Source organism: Babylonia areolata, chromosome 19, assembly GCF_041734735.1.
Source record: "Babylonia areolata isolate BAREFJ2019XMU chromosome 19, ASM4173473v1, whole genome shotgun sequence".
Taxonomy (NCBI): Eukaryota; Metazoa; Mollusca; class Gastropoda; order Neogastropoda; family Buccinidae; genus Babylonia; species Babylonia areolata.
In genome coordinates, this window is record NC_134894.1 from 12887332 (window position 1) to 12915009 (window position 27678).

The following is a 27678-nucleotide window of genomic DNA, read 5'->3' on the forward strand; positions in this document are numbered from 1 at the left end:
CGTTAGTATTTTGTGCTAGTTTAACTTCAGTTGGTAGTGCATTCTATGTTTGTGCAATTCGGTTAGCCAATGAATTTTTTCTAATGTTGGTGTTGCAGTATTCTAAACAAATTTTCTTTACTGAGTTCCTTGTACTATCATAGTCCGACATTCTAATTACCTATCGAAACGGAACTTGCACAAAACACTAATCTCCTTGACATAAACATCAATTTAAAAGTAAAATTTATTGACTTTGATGAGTGATTTACAGTACATGTAAAAGAAAACATATATGTATCCCATAAATAAAAGGAGACCGATATTGAAGGGGACATAAAAAAGGCCATGAGGCCTAGGCAGTCAAATGCCAGTTCCTACACTACTACTACTACTATCTTACCAACACCCTCTATCAACTTGTTTAAAAATCGGACTGCTATTGGAAAAATCTGCCTATGCTGTACTCATTATTAATGAATGTCAAGATTAGGCAGACTGACAATTTTTCAAAAAGTTTTTGTTTTTGTCTAGCTGCATATGCTTGACACACACGCTTCCAAATCAGTACAGCCTTACTCGCAGAACTACGAACAGACCCATGGACGTGGGCCTCAAATGTTGTACAAGTTGAGTAAAGTGAAGTGGGTATGTTAATTATAATGGTCACTTTTTAAATCTAAGTATAGTTTTTTTGGGAGGTTGGTTATTTTGTTGTTGGTTGTGGTTCATTGGTCTTGGTTGATTTCACCGAAAAACAACAGCAATACATACACACACTTACGCGTGCTGTTCTGTCTAACTTGAGCAACTGGTGTCCGCTGGCTAACTGCGGCAGCATATTATTATTATTATTATTATTATTATTCGGTATTACTGTTAGATCCAGCATTCCCTGCACTGCGCGTCGTAATGTTTTTCTTCGGCAGTTATTAACGGAAGCAACAATACATTACTTAGTCAAACCGACAATAACTTAGAATCCTGCAAACATCCATTGGATTCCTTTATACTTACGTAGTCTTTTGTTTTGAAGAATTTGACACAAGTTGAACCAAGGGCTCCCTTGCCACCGTATACAAGCACGCGTCCAGCGGCCATCTTACTTGCTTTCGAATCAATATTGACCTGTGACCTTTCAAAGAAATTGACCACACGTAGATATTGGAACAGTCTCTCTTAGATCAGTTAGATCGAAGGTGTGACCATAACTATCCTAACAAATGTTTTATAAAATACCTTTTCTTAAAATTTTGCTTTCGAAACTCTCGGGGCGATTGGAATTATGTACGAGAATCAACGTGACGTCATTATGGCCACTGGTAGCTGAACACACTGAGAGGACTGGAAGAACTGAAACCTAGACGTACATTGTTGTCGCACGACTCCGTATTACATGCAGCTGACGTTTTCGGTTCATAATTGTATTCCATAGTGGTGTCAGCCATGTCTAGGCATGAAGGTAAGTTGCATTCGAACGTTTGTGCATTTTGCTCAACATGGCTTCTCAGTCTACAGTTCTGGGCGAAACACTTCTGGATTGATAACAGAATGCCAGTTTATGACGTATAATTTACAATTAGAACTGTCAGCGAATGCACATGAACATTAGAAAAGAAATAATTAAACTTCGCTTTGTAATGGGTTTGGCCTCTCGGTATGCGTTTAAGATGTTCAAGACGGTGCTGATAATGAGTTTAAATTACGTCTGTGAAGTGAAAGAAGGGTTTATCGGGCAGATACTTAGATACTTTCATCACATCGTCTGTCTATGGGCATAGTCCGGAAAGAAAAGGATAAACGTTGCGCAAGTCATGTATTTTATACTTTTGAAACGGGCTTGGTTTGTTGTTTTTTTTTAGGATAAAAGGTACATTTTAATTATACAAGGGCTAAAAAATAGTAAATGGAGAAATTCAAAACTTGTATATCACCAAAACGTGTAGTAAAAAACTAGTATTAGTGGTGACAGTGTCACAGCATTCATGGTTTCCAAAACTACAGGACCTGCTCATTTACTGTTCCCATTCAAAGATGATCAACCAGAAAAGTAGATTATTAAAAAGTATACATTCTTTCAGGTCAGATGTGTCAGACGTATAGTAGTCTTTTTTTTTTCCTTTTTTTTTAAAATGATGGTTGCTTTAGTTTTACATTGAATATACCACAAATATGAAATATGAAGTGACACAAATTATGACTGCCCATCACTCCCATGTTATGTTGGGTTTTTTTTGTTTTTAAAAAAAAAATGTTTTGTTCTTATTCACAAGTTACTGTTTTACTATTATTATTCTTAGGCATCTGAGTAACTACTGACTTGTTGCTGCAGGTATCAGTGCTTGTTCCACAACAGTCACTCAAGAGCCAGTAGATTAATATTTAAATTCAGGCATGCATGCATGTGCACTACATGAAAAAAAAATTCTGCTCATACATATATGTTGAACAGACAAACAAAATACTGTAAAATAAGACATGAACATAGTGACACATACACATGTGTGCGTGCACACACACACATGCATACGCACACACACACACACACAGTGACACACACACACACACACACACACACACACACACACACACACACACACACACACACACACACACAGTTGCCTGCACTGTCACACACTCGAACACAGATTGACACTATTTTAACAGTGACCGGTGACACTTTTTAAGATAGTGTGTATGTGAAAACTTTGTACATGTACACGTCATTTTTAGTGTATGATTTTGATTTATAATACATGTAAAGTAATAGACTAGATATGTGCGTGCTTGCGTGTGTGTGTGTGTGTGTGTGTGTGTACTGTAAAAGAAAAGATGGATGTTGCATGTGTTTGAATTGAGAAGGATGATGATGATATTGATAGTTACATAGCCAATCCTCAGTGAGAAACCAGGCTCAGAGGTCTTTAGAAACATGGAGTCCTTTGTACAACAGGCTGCGTTAGTTTGAAAATTGCATGTCTAGATATGTACAAATATATCGATAGACATGTAACTTCTGCAACAGCGACAGTAGATTCTGTTCAGAGAGGATGAGAATGTCTCTATGCATGCTTTTGTAGACTTCATTTTCCTGTGCAGATCCGTCTTAATTTCTTTTAAAATATGCATGTATGCAGCATAGTTGTAATCAGGAAGACTCCGAAGAGAAAACAAAGTGATAAAACCGGTATCCTGTGAGAACAAAACTGACAGTATTACCATTGGACAGTTTCAATGAATGGTGAGACTTACTGATATCCATCATGATTTCTGCAGATCTACATATGTTACAAGATATTTATCATACATTTCGGAAACCATAGTATCTTCATTTGACTTTGAGGATGGAATGGCACTTAGTGAAAACTTTCAAGTGCTCAGTTTGGAAGTTGAGTGGTATTTCTGTCTGTCCACTCTGTGTTCAAAGTTCACATTATGTTTAACTTCGCACAAGTTGAACTTGAAGAACTAGTTGAAGGCAATTGATGTCATAAGTTTAACAGATAGGTGGGAAAAAGTTAATATTATTACATCATGATAATGAATATGTTTTATTTATTTATAAGCACAGAGCACATATATGCATGCCAATAAATTCACTTGTGATATATGACCTTTTTTTTTCCTCAAGATTGGTGGGGGAAAGTAGGGATCACCTGACCCTGGGACACTTATAGTGTGGGGGCCAAAAACCAAAGATCAGCTTCTAGGACCTGTCAATCTGAATATGATGGTATATCTGTCTATATGACTGAGTAACAAGGAACATATGCATGGGGGACCCAGAGCAACATAGGCGCAGAGAAACAGACACACTATCAGATGACATTGATATGATGATATGGATACTTATAAATAGCTCTAAGCACTTTACAAACTTGGGGTCATTTGGACAACAGGCCACCTACTTGGGTAGAGCTGACTGACAGCTGCCATTTGGCATTCATCATTTGTTTCCGGCGTTTCCATTCATACATGCTCAGATAGACCTGTAACATTTAAAGTGTTATGACCATTTTGTTTATTTACCCCACCTTGTTGGCAGCCATACTCCAGTTTTTGAAGGTGTGCATGCTAGGTATGTTCTTGTTCCATAGCCCACCGAATGCTGGAATGGATTACAGGATCTTTAACGTGCATATTTGATCTTCTGAATTTTCTCAATTCTGAATTGAGATTCAAGACATTAAACACATGCACTGATGAGGATATTTGCATTTTTATTGTTTTGCCTGCAGAAGATCGTATGGTCACTTCCTCATTTCATTTTGTGTTGTAGTTAGTTCTGCCCATTAGGTAAGTAGAGTATTTGCCTCTAATTCATTCTATTTTGAAATAAGCTATTCACTCTCGCCTGCAGTCAATTTTTGCAAATTTATTTCCCAAGATGAAAACCATTAATTCAAAGCAATGTCTGTAACAGGTGGATATACAAAAGGCATGTCAATGCTTTGGCACCAAGAAATAATATTTTTTTTCCATTACAGTCTCTAGTGAAGGTGGTGTTGCTCCCTTGAGGAATGGCACACAGGGGAAAAATGCTTTGTCATTAGTGGCTAGAAGGCATAGGTTGTCCTACATAAACAGTTCTGCTACAGTGGCCCTGTGCTGAAACATCTTTCTTTTGTCTGTGCTTGCTGTATCGTTTCGGATTTCCCCCGAAGAAATGTATTTGCATTTGATAGTGCATCGCTGTATGTATTGGTTAGCTTGTTCATTTAAGCTGTTACTAATACCATACTAATTTGCAAGCTTACTGTCTTTTTTTTTATTTTTTTTTTTTACTTTACCCCAGGTTTTGTTGTTGTTTTTTCAGTCCAGTGAAGTTTTGATTATAATTATAATATAAAGTTGCTTCAACAGATTAAAAGAGAAGAACCATTGAAACAGACAGTGCACATTCATTTAGTCATTGCTGTCTTCTCTTTTTCTCACGTCCAGGCAACCCATGATCATGGGTAAACATGCATCCATGAACAACTATCCACTCACAGCTTACCCCCACTCCCACTCCCCAAAAAGGTCACGCCCTCTGACAAATGCACTCCATGCAATTAAGCTATACACACTTATCCTGTCTGTTCACAGACAATCCCTAGCCATTTTAGGTGGTGAACAGTATGGAAATTCTGTTGTATGGAAGGTCCCCACACCACCTTCCCCCCCAAAAAAACAAGTTCCATTTATTTTATTTTATTATTATTTTGTGTGTGTGTGTGTTATGTCAAGAGTGTGTGTGTGAGTGGAGACATTTACAAGGCAATTGAGAGTGGTATGACAAGCATAACCAAAAACTACTTGATCACATAATAAGAAAGGAAAAATTAAAAGATAGAAGAATTACACTGTGATATAACTTCCCTAAAAAATTCCAAGTAAGACGATAACCAAGTCTATTGAATAACTTTGCGAGGTAATTATGTTTTCAAGATCATGATGACATTGAAAATAAAATGTCTGGTGTTGGAAATAAATATTTGTCCATTTTGAAAAAGATGTTGGAGAAAATTTCCATTGTTTACTTTCATGGTACAGTTGAATAGATATTTGTTTCAAATTTTTTTCATTATTATAATATTTTATTCTTTGATTGATATTTAAGACATCTTTGATCTTTTTGTTCACTTAGAAGAACATGTGTTAATTGTTCAGTGTGTAGTGCCTTCTGATGTTCATACAGGTGTCAGCTGTGACTCTTGCCTGAAAGGGAACTTTCGTGGACGTCGCTACAAGTGTTTGATTTGCTATGACTATGACCTGTGTGCCACCTGTTATGAGGCGGGGGCCACCACCACTCGCCACACGACAGATCATCCTGTGCAGTGCATCTTGACACGATCAGACTTTGGTGAGTCAACGTTTGGGCCTGATTATATATATATATAAGAAAAAAAGCAAAAAAAAAAAACAAAACAAAAAAAACTTATTATTTGGTGATAATGTATTATGGTGCCACCCCCCCCCCCCCCAACCCCCCCTCCACTCCCCAAAAAACCCATTAACTTGGAAGTTACTATTAGCTATAGTATGAGTGTTGGTGTGCTAATATTAGTAATAATTGATCCAGGTTCCACTGATGTTCTGGACTGAAAGTGGTTTAGTTCTTTAAAATTTGGTTATTGTTTCTGAGCTGACTGTTCTTAAACTTGATTGTAAATTGTATAAATTTTTTAAATTTTTTTATTCAGAAACGTGTAACCTTCAAACCTTTATTTGTAGATCTTGATCTCCAGCTGTTGCTTTTTATTTTATTTTATTTTTTAATTTTTTTGTCTTATTTGGTATAATGGCCAAGAAAACTCATTGAGAGGAAATCACAGTAGATTGGGCTATAAAAGAATGTATGGGTTATAAATAAAAGAACCAGAGTATTTTGACATTCAGCTTAAATGTGTTAGTAACTAAATGTTTCAGATAAAAAAAATAAAAATAAAAATTAAAAATTGACCAGGTTTGAAGTATATCAGTTAAAATAATACATCATCATGATGTGTATATAAATATTGTGTTTGAATATAATTGGAAGAACAGACCTAGTGGTTTTGTTTGGAAAGTGGTAATACTAATATAGAGAAACAAATCAAATTTCACAGACCTGTGGCTTCTGGATTGGTATGACATCCCTGGTTCGCATCTTATGTAATGTTTTTATTTATTTTTTTGATTGTACAAAGAACAGAATCACATTCCACAGACAATAGGAAACAATAACATTAGCTTGTAAAAAAACAACAACAAAAAACCAAAAAGAACCAAAAACAACAAAATTCACTCTCAATATGCATTTAATTACACATACATAACCGTGAAAATATCAACTTGAGTATTGTTATAGACTTGTGTTGTACATTATTATCTTTATTTTGATTTACTTGGGCTTGTTCTACTGCTAGAAAGTGACTGCAGTTGTGCAAATTTACTGATTGTAGTATGTGAACACAATTCTTCCATTTACCTCAGTTTCTTTACCCTGAACAGTGGAAGAGATTTGGAAACATCACTTTCCACAAAGTTTTACCTCTTCCTGAAAACTCCGCATCAACCAGTCAGGTAACTTTAGCTATCAATCTGTAATTCCAAACTTGCAGAGATGCCAACTGTTAAAATTGTTTTATGCTTGATGGCAGTTTGTTCCTATGTTATGGCAATGTCAAATTTGTTCTGGCGAGTTCATTTTTGACTACATAGCATCGTCATATGCTTTCCTGTCGTAACATTAACCAGACATTCAAGACCTATCGATTTGAGGCCAGGGCAGTCACTACTAACCTTGGTCTCACGTGATGATGCTCAGCTAATAACGTGCGTATTTACATTGAAACAGCATTGAGGGGGCCAGTCAGCTGAATTGTTTGCCCGAACAAGAAAGAACGTGGCTGAATCAAGTAGATCTCAGTCAAACCGCGTCTGTGCCTGGTTGGTTAAGCTATTGATTGATTGATGTGGATACTTATATAGCGCCTATCCTCGGTCAGAGACCAAGCTCTAAGCGCTTTACATACACAGGGACATTTGCACCACAGGCTGCCTACCTGGGTAGAGCCGACTAACGGCTGCCACTGGGCGCTCATCATTCATTTCCTGTGTCATTCAATCAGATTTCAGATGCACACACATACACACTCGGACAGACATGTAACATTTTACGTGTATGACCGTTTTTATTTATTTACCCCTACATGTAGGCAGCCATTTTCGTGGGTGTGCATGTGGGGTATATTCTTGTTTCCATAACCCATTGAACGCTGACATGGATTACAGGATCTTTAACGTGCATATTTGATCTTCTTCATGCACATACACACGAAGGGGGTTCAGGCACTAGCAGGTCTGCACATATGTTGACCTGGGAGATCGGAAAAATCTCCACCCTTTACCGACCAGGTGCACCGAGATTCAAACCCAGGACCCTCGGATTGAAAGTCCAGCGCTTTAACCATTCAGCTATTGCACCCGTCGTATGGAGTGCATGGAAGGAACAAGTGGCTCGAAACAAGTCAGCCGTGGATTCCGATGGTGAGAAACAAGATGAACAAAGACAGGGAAGTGACACATTACCACAGATGTGTTAGCTGTAAAGACGAAGCGGCGGGAGCAGATGTTTCAAATGTTTGTATACCTTGTAGATAAAATGTATGTTTGCTCATTTGGCTAGGGAGTCATAGTGTTCCTGCCAAACTCAGAATGTTCCTACCAGATTTCCTGATTGTTCCTACAAACGCTTTACAGGGGTTGGCATCTCTGTACTTGGTTTGAACTTGAGCACCATTTTCTAGTGTGTAACTGTTCACTAATTTGATGAGCCCAGGCATCATGATGACTAACAAGTTCTTTTAAGTTGTGCTCCCACCCCTTGCTATTTTTTCTCATGCCTCCCCAGCTGCCAATTTCAAAAAAAAAAAGGAAAAAAAGAGGCATACTTGATGGGGTTTTTTGTTTGTTTTTTTGTTGTTGCAGATATGTATTATGGAGGAGAAGCCCTCACAGCTGAACAACCGCAGTCTTTCACATGCCCTTTTTGTTGCAAGATGGGATTTACAGATACCACCTTGCAGGAACATGTGTCTGCTGAGCATACTGATGTCTCCAATGAAGTGGTGAGCAGAAACTAGTATGATCAATGAATCAGAAAAATATGTCCCATTGTTGCACTTTAGGATGCATTACTGTATTTCTTCTGTAATTTATTTATAATTTGTTTATCATTCACTTTTGATTTGACACCCACCCTTATACCCATTCTAATTGTGACCGTGTCCAGTGATTAATTTATATGAAATGGGAGAAAATAGATGGTTGGTAAGTTCAAAGTTGCTGTGCGATAATGGTTTTTGATGACTTCTTTTCAGCTATCCTGTTATTGCTTACCATAATGTCTTTTGTTTGTGTCTTGGTGCAAGTTTTAAAGTTTTTTTGGTTACAATATTTATCTAGCGGATTTCAAACTGCAGAGGAACAACAGAAACGATTACAAACTGCGTCCATGATTGATTTGCATGAGAATGAGAGAAAACAACCTATTGATGCATCATTTCAAATTTATATGCATAAATGGCCAATGATGGAATCAAAACCTAAGTAAACCCTGATGCTTTACCATTTACCGTTTCAATGTTTTATACTATGTAAGCAGCCAACTCATTTGGGGGCACCCATTGTCTGTCATGTGGAAGAGCTCAACTATTTCTTGTTTTGTTGATTTATCATAGTAATTTTCAGACAGTTTGAACCAAAAAAATTGTCTTTCACTCATGCATGTATGTGCTTGTAGAAAGTATCTGTAGACTTCAAGACTTTTTGACTTCAAATAGAAGAATTTAGAATGCATATGAGATTGTTTTTGCTTGTGTTTGTGTGAGAGTGTGTCATGGCTGCAGGTATAACCAAGTAAATTTGTATTCTTACAGGTATGCCCTGTGTGTGCCTCCCTGCCTGGTGGGGACCCCAATCACATGACAGATGACCTGGCTTCCCACCTGTCACTGGATCACCGCTCTCCCAGAGATTTCATATCCTTTTCATCTGAGAACCTCCTGTCAGATAGATTTCCTTCTAGTCCAAGGCCTGGTAACAACCGTATACATTCGATGCCTGGTAATCAAATTCAAAGGCGTGCCAATGTCCGGAGTAAGTACCAGATTCCTGCAGTGCTTCGAACGCCTGATAACAACTGCGCAAGTACAGTGCCTAACATCCAGGCTAACACAGTGCCTTCTTATTGGCCCAAAACAAGGGGAACACGTGATGGCGATGGTTGGACTCAGAGTGATCTCCCAGGCATTGTACTTAGATTTCCACCTGTTTCAACTCAGACTGATAATGTCCAGGCAAATACAGTGCCTTCTGCTCCAAGGCCTGATAAAATCCAGACAAATACAGTGCCTTCTACTCCAAGGCCTGATAGAACACAGTCAGATACAGTGCCTTCTACTCCTAGGCCTGATAGCATCCGGGCAGACACCGTGTCTTCTCATAGGCCTGATAACATCCAGGCAACTACGGTGCCTTCCTCTCACATGCCCAAAGGCATGGAGACATGTAGTAGTGATGTCAGGAGGTGTAGCAATGTAGACATTGTACTTTACCTTGCACCTATTTCAGATTGAAAACCCAAAAGAATTACTCTACCCCCCTCCTTCCTTAACCCTTTCGCTGCCAGGAAAATAAGATTTAAGTGAAATCTATTTGCCAGGGTTTTTTCACAAAAAACGGGTATAAATTTTCAAAAAATTCTGTGCTCTTTGTTATTGGAGAAAGACCCATAAAAGTATATATTTTCTGAAAGGTAAATGAATAAAGAATACAAAACACATGCTGTTTTCCCATTTTATATATTTTTAGTGACATGCTGTTGTTTTGAAATCAGTGTTTTGTTTTTTGTCACATTTTCAACTTGTTCATTACAAACATTAGTCGGGTAATTTGCACAAAAACATCATATTTTCTGGACAAATGGATATCTGCAAACACAAAATCATACTAGAACAACCACAATATATATATATTTTTTTAAGAGATAGATACACAATACATTGTGACTTCTCCAAGTGATAAGATGGATGTGAGGCCACGCCCCCTCAGTCTCCACCCCCCTCCTCCTCACCCCTCTCACACGGTCACTTGATTCAGTTCTCATCAGACCGCGTTGGCTGCGTGCCAAGAATATCGCTCTGCTGCTAATTCGGTCATCTGTCGTCTGCTAACAGCTGTACAGCTGGCATCACTCACTGACAGTCGCATCTTGGCCACTCTCTTGATTGCTCCCTTTATTTTGTATCAGATCGTCCTATAAATGTTCATCACTATCTTCTCCTTCTAATTTACGCTTCAATTCTTTCTGAGCATCAGCTAAAGAAAGAAATCATGGTTGATTTAGTTCGTCACGATCGCATGTCTTGAGCACGGCGTCAGTCCGACATTTTGTTGAGCGAGCGAGGAGAGAAGTCAGGCAAACACTTGGACAGTGACCCAACCAAAACGTTCAAATAAAGGACTGCTTCATGACGCAGATGGGGTTTCTAGCTATGAATAGAATCTAGAGAGATTCCCCAGGCTAAAGCTACCACTATTTTTGCCAAGGAAGTGAATACAAACCAGGGAAAAGTCAGAATATTTCGATGACGAGTTATCTTGTCATGCAGGCAGCGAAGCATACATGCTTGCCATGACGAGTTATCTCGTCATGCAGGCAGCCTAGGGGTTAAAACTCCACTGCATTCTTTCCCTTCTTGAAAAAGAGCCGTTTGTGTTTGGTGTCATATACTGTACCATGTCAAACTGATGCAAACTAGGCCTATTGGTTTGCTCTGCTTGGCCAAATTTCGCGCGGCTAACAGTGAAAAGACACCCCTCTTTGCCTGGTCCGCTCTTAGCCAATCAAACGCCTCTAAAAGCTATAAGCGCTGAATCATTCCCTTTGGCCAAGGCTGTCCACGCCATCTTGTCAGGTTTTCGATCTGTCTCATCTTGCGCTTTTTTTGGCTATTAAGCGTGTTCATTTGGCCTTATTTTGTTGTATGTGGCTTGTCTGTATATTTTTCTTACATTCTGTATACTCGTTTCGACTCGGCCCCCTCGATTCGTTCGTATTTTTCTACCTCTGAGTCTATCCTGTCTTTCCTTTCTCTGTTGGGGATCGAATTTTCACTGGGTGCCTACGCGTGGTACCATGCCTCATATGCCATCCTACGAAGGCAGGGATCATGATGCTGGGAGTGATACTCGGCAAGAGACTCTCCCACGCCCGGAGCTCATGATTCCTCCCGATAGGGACCGCGGTGATGCGTCTTCAGACGCTGATCGCGGAGGGGACGCTCCGTCCAGTAAAACGGTCATGAAGGGGACCCGGGGGAAAGGGATACGAGCATCGCCTCCCGAGGTGTCCCAGCGCAAGGCAGGTGGAGGGGGGAGTAGCACGTCCTCTCTTGGTGGTGGGGACTCGCGGCTGGGTGCGAACTCCCAAGGGGAGGCCGCCCCCCGCCGTTACCCGGGTCCCCACACGGAGACGGCCCTCAGGGGCCCCAGTGCTGTTCCCCCTCCTCCCTTCTCGGTCAACCCCCCTCCCCCACCTCCTTCTGGGGGAGAAAAACGTTTGGTTCGGGGGGGGGGGGGGGGGGCGGGACCTCTACTTTGCCCACCCCGGGCCAAGCCACTCCAGTCTCCCCACGGGAGGGGATCCGGGGCACGCTATCCGGCCGGTCTCCCCTGCTGGGGGAGGCCCGCGCGTGTCAGGCGGTTCCGGGCAGTCAGACCGCTCGTCTTTCGGCGTGTCTGACACCCAAGTCGGACCTGACCTCCCTCCGACTTCGCCAGGTTTTTCCCTTCAGCAGGGTCAAGGCACCAGTGACCCTTGGGGTTGGGGTCACAGGATGGCTGGTGCCCACGGGTGGTATCCCCCATTCTACCCGTACTGGGGCGCACCTGTGGTGCATGCTGGGTTGCCGGGAGGACCAGGGACCAACCCCTTGTCCGCTCCCCACCGGACCCAACCCAGCACAGATCACAGGGTGGCACACACAGCCCTGACAAGAGGGATTGACTTCTTGTCGGGCAGGTCGAGCTCCTCGACCAATATTACCACTACAGCCTCAAATTGGTCCTCTGTCAACACACAGGTGACCTCCATGGTCACAACGGCTTCCTTTTCAGGACCGACGGCGGCCGAGGGGCCCTGCTCAGCCCGTGGGAGCCTGCCGTTCCCACCTACCCAGCCCTCGGTCCTACAGGGAGATGAGTGGGTGTTTGTCCCCTCACAGCACTCATGGGTCCCTCTGGCGTCCAGGGACGCCCTCTCTGAGAAAGAATGCTAAATATAATTTTGATCAGAAGCAAATTCTTTTTGAATTAATACAAATAAATGTGATCAACTGTTGATAATTAAAACCAGCATAGTATTCACCTTTGACGTTCTGATTATGACACATTCTTGCAGTCTGGTGTTTTATTATAGAGGTTAACAATTTACTACAAATGTCAGTCAAATACTTAGTTAATAGGATCATTTAAATTACTTTCTTGAACAAAGGGTGAATAATTCTTTCCAGTTTTTCAGGATGCATTTTAAAATATGTAACCAGAAACTAAGTTACATTGTCTTTAGCATTAACAAATAATCTACCAATGATGTCAGAACCTCAGCTGGTACATTGCCACACTCCAGTTTCCTAATTTGTTTTGATGATCCACCTTGTTGTTTTGGTGATGTTTCTGGTGCATATCTCAAGTTATGATTGAATATGGATTTAGTTTGTCCATCCCTTGTTTGGCTGGTTGCTGGTTTGTTGGATCATCATTGAATCAAATTGTCTCATATCTTTGGCTTCATTTAAAAAAAAAATTTTTTATTGTTCTTTGGATATCATCTGCTGTTTGTTGCTTTCTGTAGATTTGCATTGTGTGGGTTTCTTTTTGTGTGTTTTTTGTTGTTGTTGTTGTTTTGGTTTGTTTTGCAGTATTATGTGTTGATACATGTTTCAAAGATGTGGTGTGGTTGGTATTTTGTCAGTTGGTTGATGTTACTCTGGTCAGATGGTTGCTGTATTGGTGATATTGTGCACTTTTGTTATCTTCATATTCCCACTTCAGCCCTGTTTTTTTCTTCTGGCTCATGTTTTCTTCCCAGCCGTATCATCTGTCATTTGATTTATGTTGAGGAAAGGCTGGCATATGATAATGTTTGTGTGATGGAGTGAGTGTGTGTTGAGCATGTGCATGTGTGTGCAGGCATGTGGATGTGTCTATGAATGAGTGTGTGCCTGCATATTTTATTTTATCATTTTTCTTTCTCTCTCTGTCTCTTCATTATTCCAGTTTTTCACATCTTCATAGCTCTATTGTTTGTTCCAATTTATAAGTTCCGTTGATAGGTTGTGCATGCCGCCTCTTGTTTTCTCTGTCACACATACACTTGCACACACACACACACACATACATACATACACACACACACACACACGCACACACACTGCAACACTTGATTTGACCTGAATGTGTGACTGTCAGTAGGAAAACCTGCAACATGGAAAAGTCCACAAACAAACTGTATCTTTATTTTAGCCGTAGTGGTCAAAAGAGGGGAAAAGTTAGTGAATACTCCAGATTCTGTGGTACCTCTTTTGCCTTTTTAGCCATCCTTGCACTTGCTTATACTGACTGTTTTTTTTTTGTTGTTTTTTTTTGTTTTTTTTTATACAAGGGTTTATCTTTTAAGAGTTTTGTTCACTTGAGTTTTTACTTATGTATTTCACGTGTTAGGTATTGAACTGGCTTGTGAGATTTGAATTATAATGATGATAACAGGTTTGTTTTTTTTAGCACTTTTCCTATCATTTTATGGAGTGAGGTGTACTGTTTTATCTCTTTTGCCTATATGTTTTATTATTTAGCTTCATTTAATTTAAAGTACAGTGGGCTCACTTGCATTTCACTGTAAGTGCATTGAGCAAAGTTTTCATGCTCAACAAGATGTATTGGCAGTAGTGACCAGATGAGGAGGTAACGTGTGTGTCATGGCTTTAAATTTGTGTTCTTATGGTCATGCCTGGATTACCTTCATGGCTTGCACTGCATACAGTGTATGTGAAAATCTTTTTTCTTTTTTTTTTGACCCCATCTGCACTGTTTCTGTGGCATTACTCCCTCACTGCTCATTCCAAGCCTCCTGCCCCTGCCATCCTCGCTCCCACTCCAACATCCACTTCAACTTCCAGGCTCATTTGTTGCAGTCCCAGCGTTGCCAGTCCACAAGGAATTTTCGCTGTTTGGTCACCATGCTGCCACACACCAGAGGAGACCCTGCTCTCCTGCTGAGTCAGTTTGGTTGAATTCAGTAGTTCCTGTTATGATCTGGCATTCGAAGGACTCTACATAGACCCCTTCTGGCGACATCAATTGCTTAATCATGGAGCCCGGCTGTGTGAGCATTTCCCAAGAGATGACAGCCCCACATAAATTTGCGGACTATGAAGATTATGGCAAGACCCACCCCAAGCATGGAAATGGAGAGGGAGCAAAACTGAGGTCACTAGTATGAGAGCAGGGGAAAAGTTCTGTTCTTTATTGATGCTGAATGAGGATGATGATGATGCTACAATAGATGTCTGTTTAGGTTTGGGACCATATGACCAGGCTGTATTTTTCATGTTTCCTTTCATAATGATATTCTGGCGTTGATCAGTTCGACACTTTCAGTGTTGGTTTGGAAATTTGAACACCACACCTAAAGATGCATCCATGAAGTGGATAACTGCATGGTCCGTAGTCTTCCTGTTTAAGTCCATAGATGTTAATTTTGATTTGAATTTAAATTTAGAATAAACAGTTGATGGTGAAATCAGTATAGGGCTTGTCTTTGTTTTCCTTTGTTTTTCGTTTTTTGTATTCGCATGGCTTTCCTCGTTCTTCATTGTTTGTATTGCTTGGTTTTTCATTGTTCCCTTTCATATTGGTTGTAATCTCTGCATTCACATCATGTTAGTGGAACATTAAAGTTATCAAATATTCTTATGCTGCTATTAATGATGATAGATGCTATCTATTTTGCAGGTCTTGAGTTTCCTTCTCTTATGCAGATGATTGTTTTTCTTTGCATCTGTATGTTGTATGCTTTTTTACTTGTATTTCTTTGCTCCAGTCATTTGATGAGAATAAAAACAAAATTCTGTATGTATTTTACCTTTCAACATTGAAGGTTAATTTAGTATTGCAGTAGAGCTTTCGAGCTATATGACACTTACCAGTTTCAGCATCACCTAAGTTGATAAAATCAAAGATTTAAATTTGGAAGGGGCCTCAGTAGAATAACAGTAGGAGATTGCAAGTAAAGAGCAGTGTAAGACATACATTATCATTAGATTATCTTAATTTTGCAAGAGTTCATTATGTAGCTGTATTCAGAATGATTTGGAATATTGCAAATTGTGGCGACGACATGATTCTACTTGGTTGTGAAACTACAAGTTTTCGTACATGTTCTTGGCTGATATTTGTTCTTTATGAAATATTGTTGTTGGAACCAACAAATATTGCAGATTCATTGAAATCTAAAAGATGAAGAGGAAGATCATCATCAATTTCTTGTTGAGAAACAGTGTTTGTGTTTTGGAATTCTCAAGTATTGAAGCACCAGATGATTTTCATTGTGTGGTCTCATTCATTTCAATAATGTTTTCCAGTTTGGTGGATTTGAATTGTTTGTGAGTTTGTCTTTTGTCTTATTTAAAAATTAAAAAAAAAACACACAAAAACCCCCAATAAAGTTGGTTTCCACAGAAAATGCTCCTCACTCGCATGCATGGAGTGAGTCTATGTCATCACCCCATCTTAGTTAAGAGTATGTGTCTTGTGTATGTGCACAGGCGTTAGTGTGTGACTCTTGATATAAAAAGCATGAGATGGTTTTCATTGGGTGGTCTCTTTCATTTCAATTATTTGTTGTTTGGTTTGTTGTTTTTTCTTTCTTTTGTTTATATCTTTTTTCCAAGTTTTATAACTATTAAGTTTGGTTTCCACTGGAAACGCCTCATTTGAGTCTCTGTCTGTGTCATCTTACTTTGGAGTGTGTGTGAGTATGGATGAGAGTTTGTGTTTTACTTTGTGTGTGTGTGGCACCTTTCGCCAGTCTAAAAGCATCAGATGGTTTTCATTGTCTGGTTTCATTCAAGCATGTGTTCTTTGGTTTGTTGTTTTGAATTGTGGATTATGTGTTCTTTTTTTCTTTTTTAACAATAAAGTTTGGTCTTGAGATGTCACTGGCATGTGTGAGTACAGTCTATGTCATAACCCCATCTTGGCTGGGAATGTGTGTGTGTGAGTGTGTGTGTGACCTTTCACATTGCCATTTGCTTAGTAAGCAAATTTGGTAGAATGTTTGTTTTGAATAAGACCTTCAAGTTGAAGTCGTCCTCATTAAGTTGACATGATAAGCAAGTTGAACGGTCAAAAGTCGAGATTGTTCTATGGCAAGATGGCAAAAGCATGATAGAGCTCATTTTTTTTATATCCAATTCTCCTGAAATTTGCAGTGACTGGCCATGGTGAGATAGAGAACCTAACTCTGTTGGAATCCGTGTGAAGTTCATATGTCATATGAGTATCACGAGAAAAGCTTCTGATGTCCAAATGGTATATAACAGGAAAAGCTTGTGAAGTTTGTCGCCATATAACAGTAAAAACATGCAGGGAGAAGAGGGACCAGGTTCTACATCCAGTCATTTTCAAACTGGTTACAATGATTAGTCATAGTGAGAGCAGGAAGCCCAGAAGAGTTCATGTATTGAGCCGGAATTCAGTATCACGGCATGTTGTAGCACAACAAAAAACGAGGAAGTGTGATAGAGCTTTTTTCCTATTTCCCCTGTTTAATCTATCTTGGTGTTCAGGTTTGATAGAATGATTGATTATGACCATGAGCTCTTTAAAAAGTCAGGGTCAGATGTCGAAGGTCAAAATCACAACAGTGCTCTTTTTTTTTTTTTGCTTTTTTTTTTTTATGTATATTTTGATAAAAAGTTGATTCGTGTTGTATTGGACCCCCACCACCTCTTTTTTTTTTTTTTTTTTTTTTTAATTAAAAAATAAAATAAAATTTTATGGGTTATTAGATTCAATCATTTCTGTGAGAAGTGGAAAAGACAGTCTAGAACATGACAGGCCTCGACATATTTTGTTAGCTTTTTGTGTTTGCAGTTTTAGTGTATTTGGTTTTTGCTTGATTTGACCGCCTATTTCTGTCAGTGTGAAACAAAGAACAGACAGACACAGATATTAAATTGAGATATTTTTTTTAGCTGTCATAAATAAGGACTTAAACATGATCTCCAAGTTGGTAACTGTGTGGCAGCCAGAATCACAGTGCTGTGGTTACTAGTCTCTCTGCCACATATTGAGGCTTGATTGAAACAAGGGAGTTAGCAAGTGACAAAAAAGCCATGGTTAAAGCCACATTATTTTCTCCCCTAAGAAAAATGCTGACTTAGTAATAAACATGAACTGTTCTCTTGCAGGAAAAGAACAACCACAACCCTGTCTATCTGATATTAAGGGAAGATGTTGTATTAGAATAATAATAATTTAGGTTAAAAATAAAAAGGAAAAAAGGGTGGTATGTTATGAAGATAAATGTTGGGTAAATCACCATTTTACTTCTTTACAGTCTCGTGCAACCCATTCCCATTGTTTTACTAGTCATCTCTCAGATCATCTCCATTCACTTGAAATAATCTTGTTTCAGAATCTTCTCTCACATTATGAAGCAACCCATTCCCATTGTGTCACTATTGTCTCTCACATCATCTTCATGCACTTCAAATGATCTCTTTGTCAGAAACTTCTCTAATGTCATCAGAGAACGCTTAAACTGAATCAGTTATCTTATTATGGAAGGTAGAAAGAAGGTAACCTTAACTGTTTCACGATGAGCCTCCTGGTCTTCGTCATGTACGACGCATACCTCACCCAGGTCGTGGAGGTGGCTCTCGCACACGGCGTGGCAACATGCACTTTGGCCTTGGTTCCTCCACCAACACACTGACAGGGCTTTCACCCAGTGGCCGAGAAAACATGGATCCCATTGCAGGTAAGCTGGCTGTGGTGCACATGGGACATTCAGTTGGCCTGTTTGGAAGGTGTGGTTCTCTTGTGGTTTCCCCTTTTTGTCATGATTGTACTTACACTGTAACATATAATGTACTTAACTGTACTATAACTGTTTCATACCTGGAACAAAATTCTAGTAACATTTTCTTTGCCAGAAACATGGAACTAGGTCCACAGCACAGACCAGCTGATCAGCAGCGCATTGTACTTCATAACCAGAAACCAGCTGCACTGCAAAGAAGGAAACTGGGCTTTACTCGTCTGCTGCAGCCAGTGTTTATTTTCTTACCTCAGAACCAACTGACTTTCACATGCTGGCACACAAACACACGCACACACTTTTCAGTAAAAAAAATAATGAACAGGTTATATTCCCCTTGTAAATTTTGCTTTGCACAAAAGTTTCATCAGACTGATTATGTCCAGCTGTGTACATGTACTTGCAGTCTTTGCATTTGAGATGTGCGCAGTATCACATCGGACAAGATAAGTGTAAGGAAACCTTTTGAATATAGCGAATTCATGTGAGAAAATGAAGCCTGCTTCAGAGTAGATGATGTTCATTGAAAATTTTCAGTGAAGAGGGTTACCCCAAAAGCACATAAGGAGTGGGCGCAAAAGCATGTTGCTTTTGAAGAACTCCATACTAGACTTCAACAGAGAGACACCTGCAAAAGTGGCAGATTTTAGCTACATCAGTATAGTTGAGAGAGAAAACCTTGAAACAACTGTGCATGCAGGAGTTCGATTGTCAAAACATTGAAATGATCATGCTTGCTGGAGACCGACTGAAAACATTGCAGTGATCGTGCATGCTTGAGGACTTTGAAAACATTGCAGTGATAGTGCATGCTGGAGATGGACTGTGGAACCATTGCAGTGACTGTACATGCTGATCTTGACTGTGAAAAACATTGCAATGATCTTGCATGCTGGAGCACTGTGAAAACATTGCAGTGATCGCGCATGCTGGAGATGGACTGAAAACATTGCAATGGCTGTACATGCTGGAGAGGGACTGAAAATATTGCAATGACTGTAAATGCTGGAGATGGACTGTGAAAACATTGCAGTGACTGTACATGCTGGAGATTGGCTGTGGAAGGGGGGTGCTAGGATCCAAGCAGCAAGGAATCACGCAGCTGATCATCAGAAAGCATCAGAGGGATGCAAAAATTGTGACAGATCCAGTGCTGTTAAATACCTGACATGAGGTCTACAGTTAAAAGACTGTCATTGCTCAGACGCTGTTCAATCTCAACAGTATATGTGAACACAACAGTTACAATCCATCATCTTGCCCAACAGATGGTGAGCTGAACACTGAACCACCATGTTTCACATAGGTTTAGCAATCAAAGTGAGTGTATTTTCTAACCAGTTTTCTTGAGGTACAAAGTTTTGGTGCAGAATCTTCCAAGCTCCACTTTACAGAGGACTAGAATTCTCTGGGCTTGGCACTCAGTCCACCACAGTGCAGCACCATTCAGTTCATGCAGCAATTTTGGGGATCATTAACAAAAAAAAAGACTGCTTCAAAGGATCAGTTACCACAGTTTATAAGACACCCAGATTGAATTCTTAATGGTTGAATTAGTATGGGTTGGATATATTTGTTATTGGAAAACCTGGCATAAAAGGCAAGCATGCAGTACCTGTCTTTGAAGTAACCAATTTAAGAAATGAAAAAATGGACGGTCTGACATGAGAAAGGCTGAATAACAGTACACCTTTGCATTTTGGAGTTTAGAGAGAGAGAGAGAGAGAGAGAAATTGCCAGGTTTCCAGCATGCTCCATACAATTATGATTGAATTTCTGGCTTTCGGTCATTGTCCCCCTTAGATTAATTGGAATACAAAGGATTGTACAGCAGTAAATGATTCTCAAAATAAACATGCATAATAGTAAACAATTAATCAACCTTAATTGATAGACAAAAAATTTAGGACTCCCCCCCACCCCCCCAAAAAAGAAATTTCATTAAAAGAAATGTGAACAGTTAAATCAGTACTTTCAAATTAATGTGAAATAATCGAAGACAACAAAGTTAAAACAAAGAAGAAATATACCTAAAATTCATATCAATACACCTTTGCACTTTGGAGTTGAGAGAGAGAGAAATGGCCAGGTTTTCAGCATACTCCATACAATTATAAGATTGAATTTCTGGCTTTCTGTCATTGTCCTCCTTTGATTAATTGAATACAAAGAATTATATATGATTAATTGAATACAAAGAATTATATATAGCAGTATATGATTCTCAAAATACACATGCATAATAGTAAACAGTTAATCAGTCTTAATTGATAGACCAAAAATTAAGGACCTTACAAAAGAAAAAGAATAAGAAAAAAAAAATAATGTGAACAATTAAATCAGTACTTTAAACTAACTTAATGTGAAATAATTTAAGAGAGCAAAGTTAAAACAAAGAAGAAATATACCTAAAATGAACAATAAACTCCATGTAATTGACAATGAAACACAAAGTAGGTCAGCATAACAATGGGAACTTGGAGGGCACAGCATTCAAATATATTTTTTATTGATAGGTTTGATTGTGTGCATGTATGTGTTTGTCAGAATCGGGAATAATGAATAGCAGAGACCCGCTATTGGCCAACATCACAACAAAGCTGGGAGGGCACACAAACACTTTTTGAATGAATAGGTTTTAGTGTGTCTGTATATATGTCGGTGTTATGTGTGTGTCTGGATCAGGTATAACATACTGCAGAGACCTGCTGTTGGCTAACATTACAACAGATCTGCCTGGGAGAACATGCATTCAAACATTTTTTTTAAATTAATAGGTTTGAGTGTGTATGTCAGTGTATGAGTGTTGGGATCAGAATGCTTGGTTTGGAAGTGGGGTAGAGTAAATGTGGGCTTGCTGATGAAGTGCATCACAATCATTTTAAAACCCCTTGACTGCCACATCACTGATGACGTCATCAGAAAAAGGGAAATAGCTCTGGAAAGTTGAAAATTCACACAGTTTGTCCAGAGTGGTATATCTCCAGACCATTTTCTCAGTTTTAGGCTTATTGTTTTGGATAATGTTTTATGACCACTTTCAACTGTTTTCCCCTCTGGCACTGAAGGGGTTTTAGATATTATTTCTGGATACAAAACAAATCTCTCCAGTAAAATATGGGTGGTTTTCTTTGGGAAAACAATTTTAACTGCCCCGTTGTGGGTCTAAACCAGGGACCTTTCACTTCTGGAACCTCCTCATCTATAGATAGCACATGTGTCTTACATTGTTACCACTTGTTTGGAACATATTGGATTATGCAAACAAAACTGAAGAATGGGATAGACAAGGAGATCAAGGACATGCTAGTGGATATGTTTCCATCGATGGAACTGTTTATACATATCTTGTAAATTTGCGTAGTTGTGGCTGGATAGTTCAAACAGATTGGGCAAAAAGTGCCAGTGTGGTAGTTTTGTAGCCAGCTAATGGAAAGTGCTGACAGCACAGCCAGAATTTATGTGGCAGTTGGTGATTCGTGCAGGCTGAAGTGAAATTGTCATGTGTTAGAAGGTGAATATTGCAAGCAGGGTTGATGTGGTAGTGAATGGATAGTGCAGTTGGATGTGGTAGTGTCTGGATTGTGAAAAAGGAGTCGAAATACCTGGTGGATGGATAATGCAAGTTGTGCAGATGTGGCAGTAGACGTAGTATGATAGTAGTGTCTGATTATGACAGCAGAGGAGACTTCTGTCTATCTGGGCTAGAATTTGATTTTAGTGGAGAGTGTCTTGCCTAAAGTGCATCCCCACTGTCTCAACAGTCGGTGTTGGGGATGGTCCCAAGGGCCAACTCTGAACTAGCCCCCAAGGCTGCAGCACTAAGAGCCAGTGTCATCTTGCCTCCAGTTTGAGAGTCATAGTCCTTCACAAAAGACTTAGTTGTAAATGAATTTCCATTGCTTTGGAGAAACCATCGATCATAAGCTTTTACTTTGCTGTCAGCCTGACTGTAAACTCATGTCAATAAGCTTTCACTTTGCTGATGGCTTGACTGTAAATTTATGGCAATCTGATATTAGCTGACTGCTGAGTGAGCCGAACTTTAACTTGTTGTAATGCAAGCAAGGAACTACAAGAGGCCCCAGTAGTGACAAAAGCATAGAAAGCCGAAGGTGTATCTGTCTGGGTGGTGTGGAGTCTTTGATGGGCTTTGAAGCAGCACTGCTTTGTCTGTTCACAGATGTTGGTGAGTGGATGCCTGGTAAGCTGGCTGTGTCTGTCTCCCCTCTCAGTTTGTCAACAGGTGTCGCTGTGTGTCCTTGATGCGATGTGATTTGGGCTGAGTGGTGTCCGCTTCTTTCACTCCTCTTTCTTTTCCCACATTGGTCTTGGATGTTGTCAGTCTCTTTTGCCTGGATGGAAGTTGTATGGGATAGTATTGAGCTTTTTTGTTTGTACAGTTCACTTGTATATTCTGAAGCCTAAGTTCGTGATGCATGATTATGAAACAAATGGAAGAGTCGGTGTTGTCACATTGTATGATGGATCCAGGTAAAGTGTTACTTGTGCAACAAGGTGCTTCAGTTTTAATGCTGCTGTTTCAGTCTGTTCAATTGTAGTACACTGAACTCTTGATTAAATGTGGTTGACTGATGTTTTAGCCAATTAAGTTTCAGGCTGTTTCCATTGTTTGGTCCTTTACTGGAGGAAGCAAGAGAAAACAAATTTGTTCTGAATCGTATGGCATGGCTGTATCTTGTGTACAAAGTATGTGAAGGGAGATGAATAGTATTTGCATCATGTTCTCTTGGGTTTCATGTGGCTTACAACTTCTGCTTGGCACAGGCTTTTGAAATAGTTCGAGCTGGTAACATGTTGATTTTGAGTACTGGTTTGTTCCATTACATTTGCACTAAAGCATCCAATTAAGTTCCACACTTTCCTGTAGTGTGATTGTTCTGGCAAGTACACTGTACAGTAAACTTAAAGCAAGTCTCACAAAGATTTACAGTCAATGAAAATCATAGATGATTAGGTTTGGGAGTTTGTCGTTCAAACAAGCCAGCTTGCTAATACTAACAAGATCATGAGGTCTGTTTTTCAGAATTGATAGACAACATATTTTGTAACAATACGTGTTGAGCAGTCAAACTGGAGAGAAAGTGGACAATCTGTGCAGAATTTCTTAGCCATTTCCTCAATTCCTGTTCCACTTCAGACTCTTTTTTTTTTCTTTTCAATTTTAGTTTGTGTACTTGAGAGAGAGAAGCCGGTGGCTGATTTTGGCTTTTAATGACAGCTGGTATTCAGTGACAGGAGAAGAAAAACAGTCCAGCATCTCTCCAATAGGTGATCTTCCTTGCCCACATTTTCTCTTTCATAAATGTGTGGCTGCTGTCATTCTTGTGATTTTTGTGTATCAATCGATGTTCACGCATATGTGCCTGTCGGACAAGTGTGGGATGATGTATGTGTGGTTCTCTTTTGACTTTCTTTCCAGTTTGTGTGCAGTTTCTCTGTGTACATGTTTGAGCATTGTTTCACTGTTAGTATCATGTGTCTGTGTCAGTTTCTGAGTTCAGAAATAAAATTATGTGATGCGTGTGCTTGAATGAGAGTGTGTTTACAGTTTGGGTGTGTAAGTGTGCATACATGCACATGGTATTTATTTGTTATATGGCTAAAGGTGTGGGTGAGGGAGGAGAGGGGATGAATTACTTGTTTCTGCACAGCTGTAGATTGTGTGTGTTGATGTGCATAGTATATGTGTGTTTTCTTCAATGTAACATTGGTCTCTGATGAAAGGGTGGTGAGGGGTGTGGGAGGTAAGAGATACGGTGTGTGTGTGAGTGTGTGTGAATTTATATTCTAGTTTCACAAAATGGAGCAACCATTTTAAAGAATGTTTAAAAAGATTGTTTCAAGTCAAGATTAAATCAAATTGAACAGCTACCATGGTACCACTTCAAATTTTAGAAGAGTGGGAGATGTCAGACAAAACATTTGCAAGTGAGCTATAGGTCATTGAGTACCCTGCAGTGAACTTGGTACTAAAAAGCATTTCATCTGGTGACAGTGACAACAAATGAAAAAGTTAGGAGTAATATGATCACATAGACATCTACCGTAATTGCTTAACTTAGATTTTAGAGAATTTAAGATAAATCAATTTAATCAGTGTGCAAGTCTTAAAACTAATTTAAGGACCCCCCCCCCCCCCCACCGACACCCCCCTTTCGTTTGTGGGCTGCAACTCCCACGTTCACTCGATCGCATGTACACGAGTGGGCTTTTGCATGTATGACAGTTTTTACTCTGCCATGTAGGCAGCCATACTCCGGTTTCAGGGCGAATTGGACAATACATTACAGCACGCAAATACCAATATTTCCAAGGTTTCACATCGAAGCATCTCAAGACAACCTTATCTTTAGTCTTCTAGTGTCGTGTGTGTTGTCCTGTCGTTGAAAAACGAGTGGGGCCTGTGTGTGCCCGGCATCCAGTCGCTTTTGTACCGAAGAATATGATATCTTTCCTGAAACACAAATATTGTATGATATATGAATACACAAAACTATTCAATGATGGGGCTTTGTCAATTCATAAAGAGAATGAGAGCGCACTACTATTCTGACAAGCTGAAAACCAGTGTTGAGAACCTTCGATATCAACATGTCAGTTAAAATTGACAGAAAATTTTGGCGCACTACTATTCTGACGATCTAAAAACCAGTGTTGTGTTGAGAACCTTTGATATCAATATGTCAGTTAAAACTGACAGAAATTTCTGTTTGTAATTTTTGTTTCAGTTTGCGTTGGCTTCTGAAAGTAGTCTGCTTTGATAGTCATATCAAGAAAGAAAAAGTAAAAACAAAAACATTTGGACAGGATTTACAAAAAGATATTGAAACATTAGTAAAATGGTCAGACACATGGAATCTATATTTTAATGCTAAAAAATGTAAAGTACTTCATATTGGAAAATCAAACCCAGAGAAAGAGTACATAATGAAAATCTGAGACAAAGAAGTTCAAGTATCAAAATATGTTGAGGAAAAAGACTTAGGTGTAACATTTGACAAAAGTTTATCATTTGACAAACACGTAACAAATATAGTATAAACAAAGCGAACAGAATGATTGGAATAATAAAAATAGCATTTACATTTATAGATAAGGTTACTTTTTTACGGTTATATAAAACATTAGTTACACCTGTCCTAGAATATGGAAACACTATATGGTACCCAATGCAGATAATGCAGTCACAGGCCATAGAACGGGTTCAAAGAAGAGCAACAAAGCTGATCTATAGCATAAAAGATTATTCATATCAAGAAAGATTAAAGTATTTACAACTACCATCACTTAAAGCAAGAAGAGTAAGAGAGGACTTGATACAGATGTACAAAATATTTAATGGGTTTGATGATGTAAACAAAGCATGCTTTTTTTTTTTTGCTTTTTTTTATTTTTTTACTCCAAGGTAGACACTACAAGAAACAGTACAGACAAAATAAATAAACAATATTCTAGAACAAATTTAAGAAAGTTAACATTTAGTAACAGAGTAACAGATTATTGGAACAAACTAACAAACAATATTAAATGTGCACCTAGTATACATACTTTTAAGAACCTCATAGATAAACGTGGATTAGTGACAAAAACGACCTCAGATAAACAGGAATTAGTGACAGAAACGAAATACGACTTCTGTATCTGTTGGGTACATCGCTGTCGCCAAGATTATGGCATTATCGTGACGGGTGGGGGGAGTGCACAGCTTGACAAGTTCACTGTTTGGATGTTAATAGTTTTTTGAAGATCTCAGGAGTTGGTGCTCTTACTATATTTTCTTCCAGGTGGTTCCAGTCTTTTACTGTGCTAACAAAAAATGACTGTGTTGCTCTGTCTGGCATCTGCTGACTTGGAATGATCTTGTGTTGTTTCTTATGTGATTAGAGATTGCACTGGTGATGTCGTACAGATCGCCAGATGTTCGTGGCCTTATGAGTCGTCCTGGTTTATGGGGGGTTTAGGTACTCAGCAGGTGGTATGGCCGGTACCAACCCCTCAACCACCTTGTAGAGGAAGATGAGGCGTAGATCACGTCTGTGCTGTTGGAGTGTTGGCAGTTGCAGAGTGTGAAGCATCTTGGTGATGGAGCCGGGTGTTCTGGATTTATAATCGTCGGTTATGAACCGGGCAGATAGGCGCTGCACTTTTTCAAGTTTATCAATATCCTGTTTGAGGTAGGGACTCCATATGATGGAACCATACTCAAGGGCTGGTCTGATGAGGGATAGATATGCATTTTTCTTGCATTGTACTTGTAGGAGGCAGAAACACAGGTTTCTCCTGAGGAAGCCAAGGGTGCTGTGTGCTTTTTTCAGGTGTAGGCAGTGGGGGTGCTCCATTTCAGGTCAGTGGAGAGTTGAATGCCTAGATAGGGGTTTGTGTGGACGTGCTGAAGGGGAGTGTTACATAGGGAGTAGATGTGGTTGGTTGACTGCTGTATACTGAGAATGTAGCACTTGTTTTCATACCCCAGTCAGTGGCCCAGGTTTTGAGTTGATTGAGGTCCTCTTGAAGCTGAATGTGATCTTGAAGAGAGTTGATATGGCGGTAAAGGAGGCAATCGTCAGCAAACAGGCGTACCTGAGATTTGACTCCTTGAGGTACTCCAGAATCCACCGAGGTTTCTTCGGATGTGACACCCTCTATCACGACGGCCATCTTCCTGCGCTGGAGAAAGTTTGATAACCAGGTGTGGAGGGGACCTCTAATTCCATATTCGTGCAGCTTGTGAAGGAGATGTTTGTGGGGGATGGTGTCGAATGCTTTTGAGAAGTCTAAAATGGCGACATCCACTTGATATTTCTGGTCAAAGGAGTTCAGGAGGTCATGTGTAGTTGGAAGGAGTTGGGTTTTGCAAGAGAATCCACTGCGAAAGCCGTGGTTGAGAGTGGTCAGGGTGCTGTGTTTTTCAAAATGGGTGATGATGTGGTGGTAGATGATGTGTTCAAGAAGTTTGCAGGTGACAGATGTAAGAGAGATAGGCCTGTAGTTTTCTGCTGCGTGCTTATCCCCCTTCATGTACACACAGGCGACATTTGCAC

At 39.6% G+C, this 27678-nt stretch overlaps 2 protein-coding genes across 3 annotated transcripts in view; one reads left to right on the plus strand and one right to left on the minus strand.

Annotated features, from left to right (window-relative positions):
- The window catches only part of LOC143293463 (dihydropteridine reductase-like), a 34852-nt gene extending 33731 nt beyond the window's left edge, over positions 1-1121 (minus strand). Inside the window, exon 1 of the mRNA XM_076604348.1 lies at positions 997-1121. Coding sequence (XP_076460463.1) covers positions 997-1080 — 84 coding nt within the window. The 5' untranslated portion in view covers positions 1081-1121. The remainder of the gene's footprint in view (positions 1-996) is intronic.
- Positions 1122-1284: 163 nt separating this feature from the next.
- The window catches only part of LOC143293465 (E3 ubiquitin-protein ligase KCMF1-like), a 41238-nt gene continuing 14844 nt past the window's right edge, over positions 1285-27678 (plus strand). For both annotated transcript variants that reach the window (XM_076604349.1, XM_076604350.1), the window contains exons 1-5: positions 1285-1441; positions 5660-5827; positions 8437-8576; positions 9387-9487; positions 18390-18553. In XM_076604349.1, the coding sequence (XP_076460464.1) occupies positions 1426-1441; positions 5660-5827; positions 8437-8576; positions 9387-9487; positions 18390-18553 (589 nt within the window). In that variant the 5' untranslated portion in view covers positions 1285-1425. The remainder of the gene's footprint in view (positions 1442-5659; positions 5828-8436; positions 8577-9386; positions 9488-18389; positions 18554-27678) is intronic.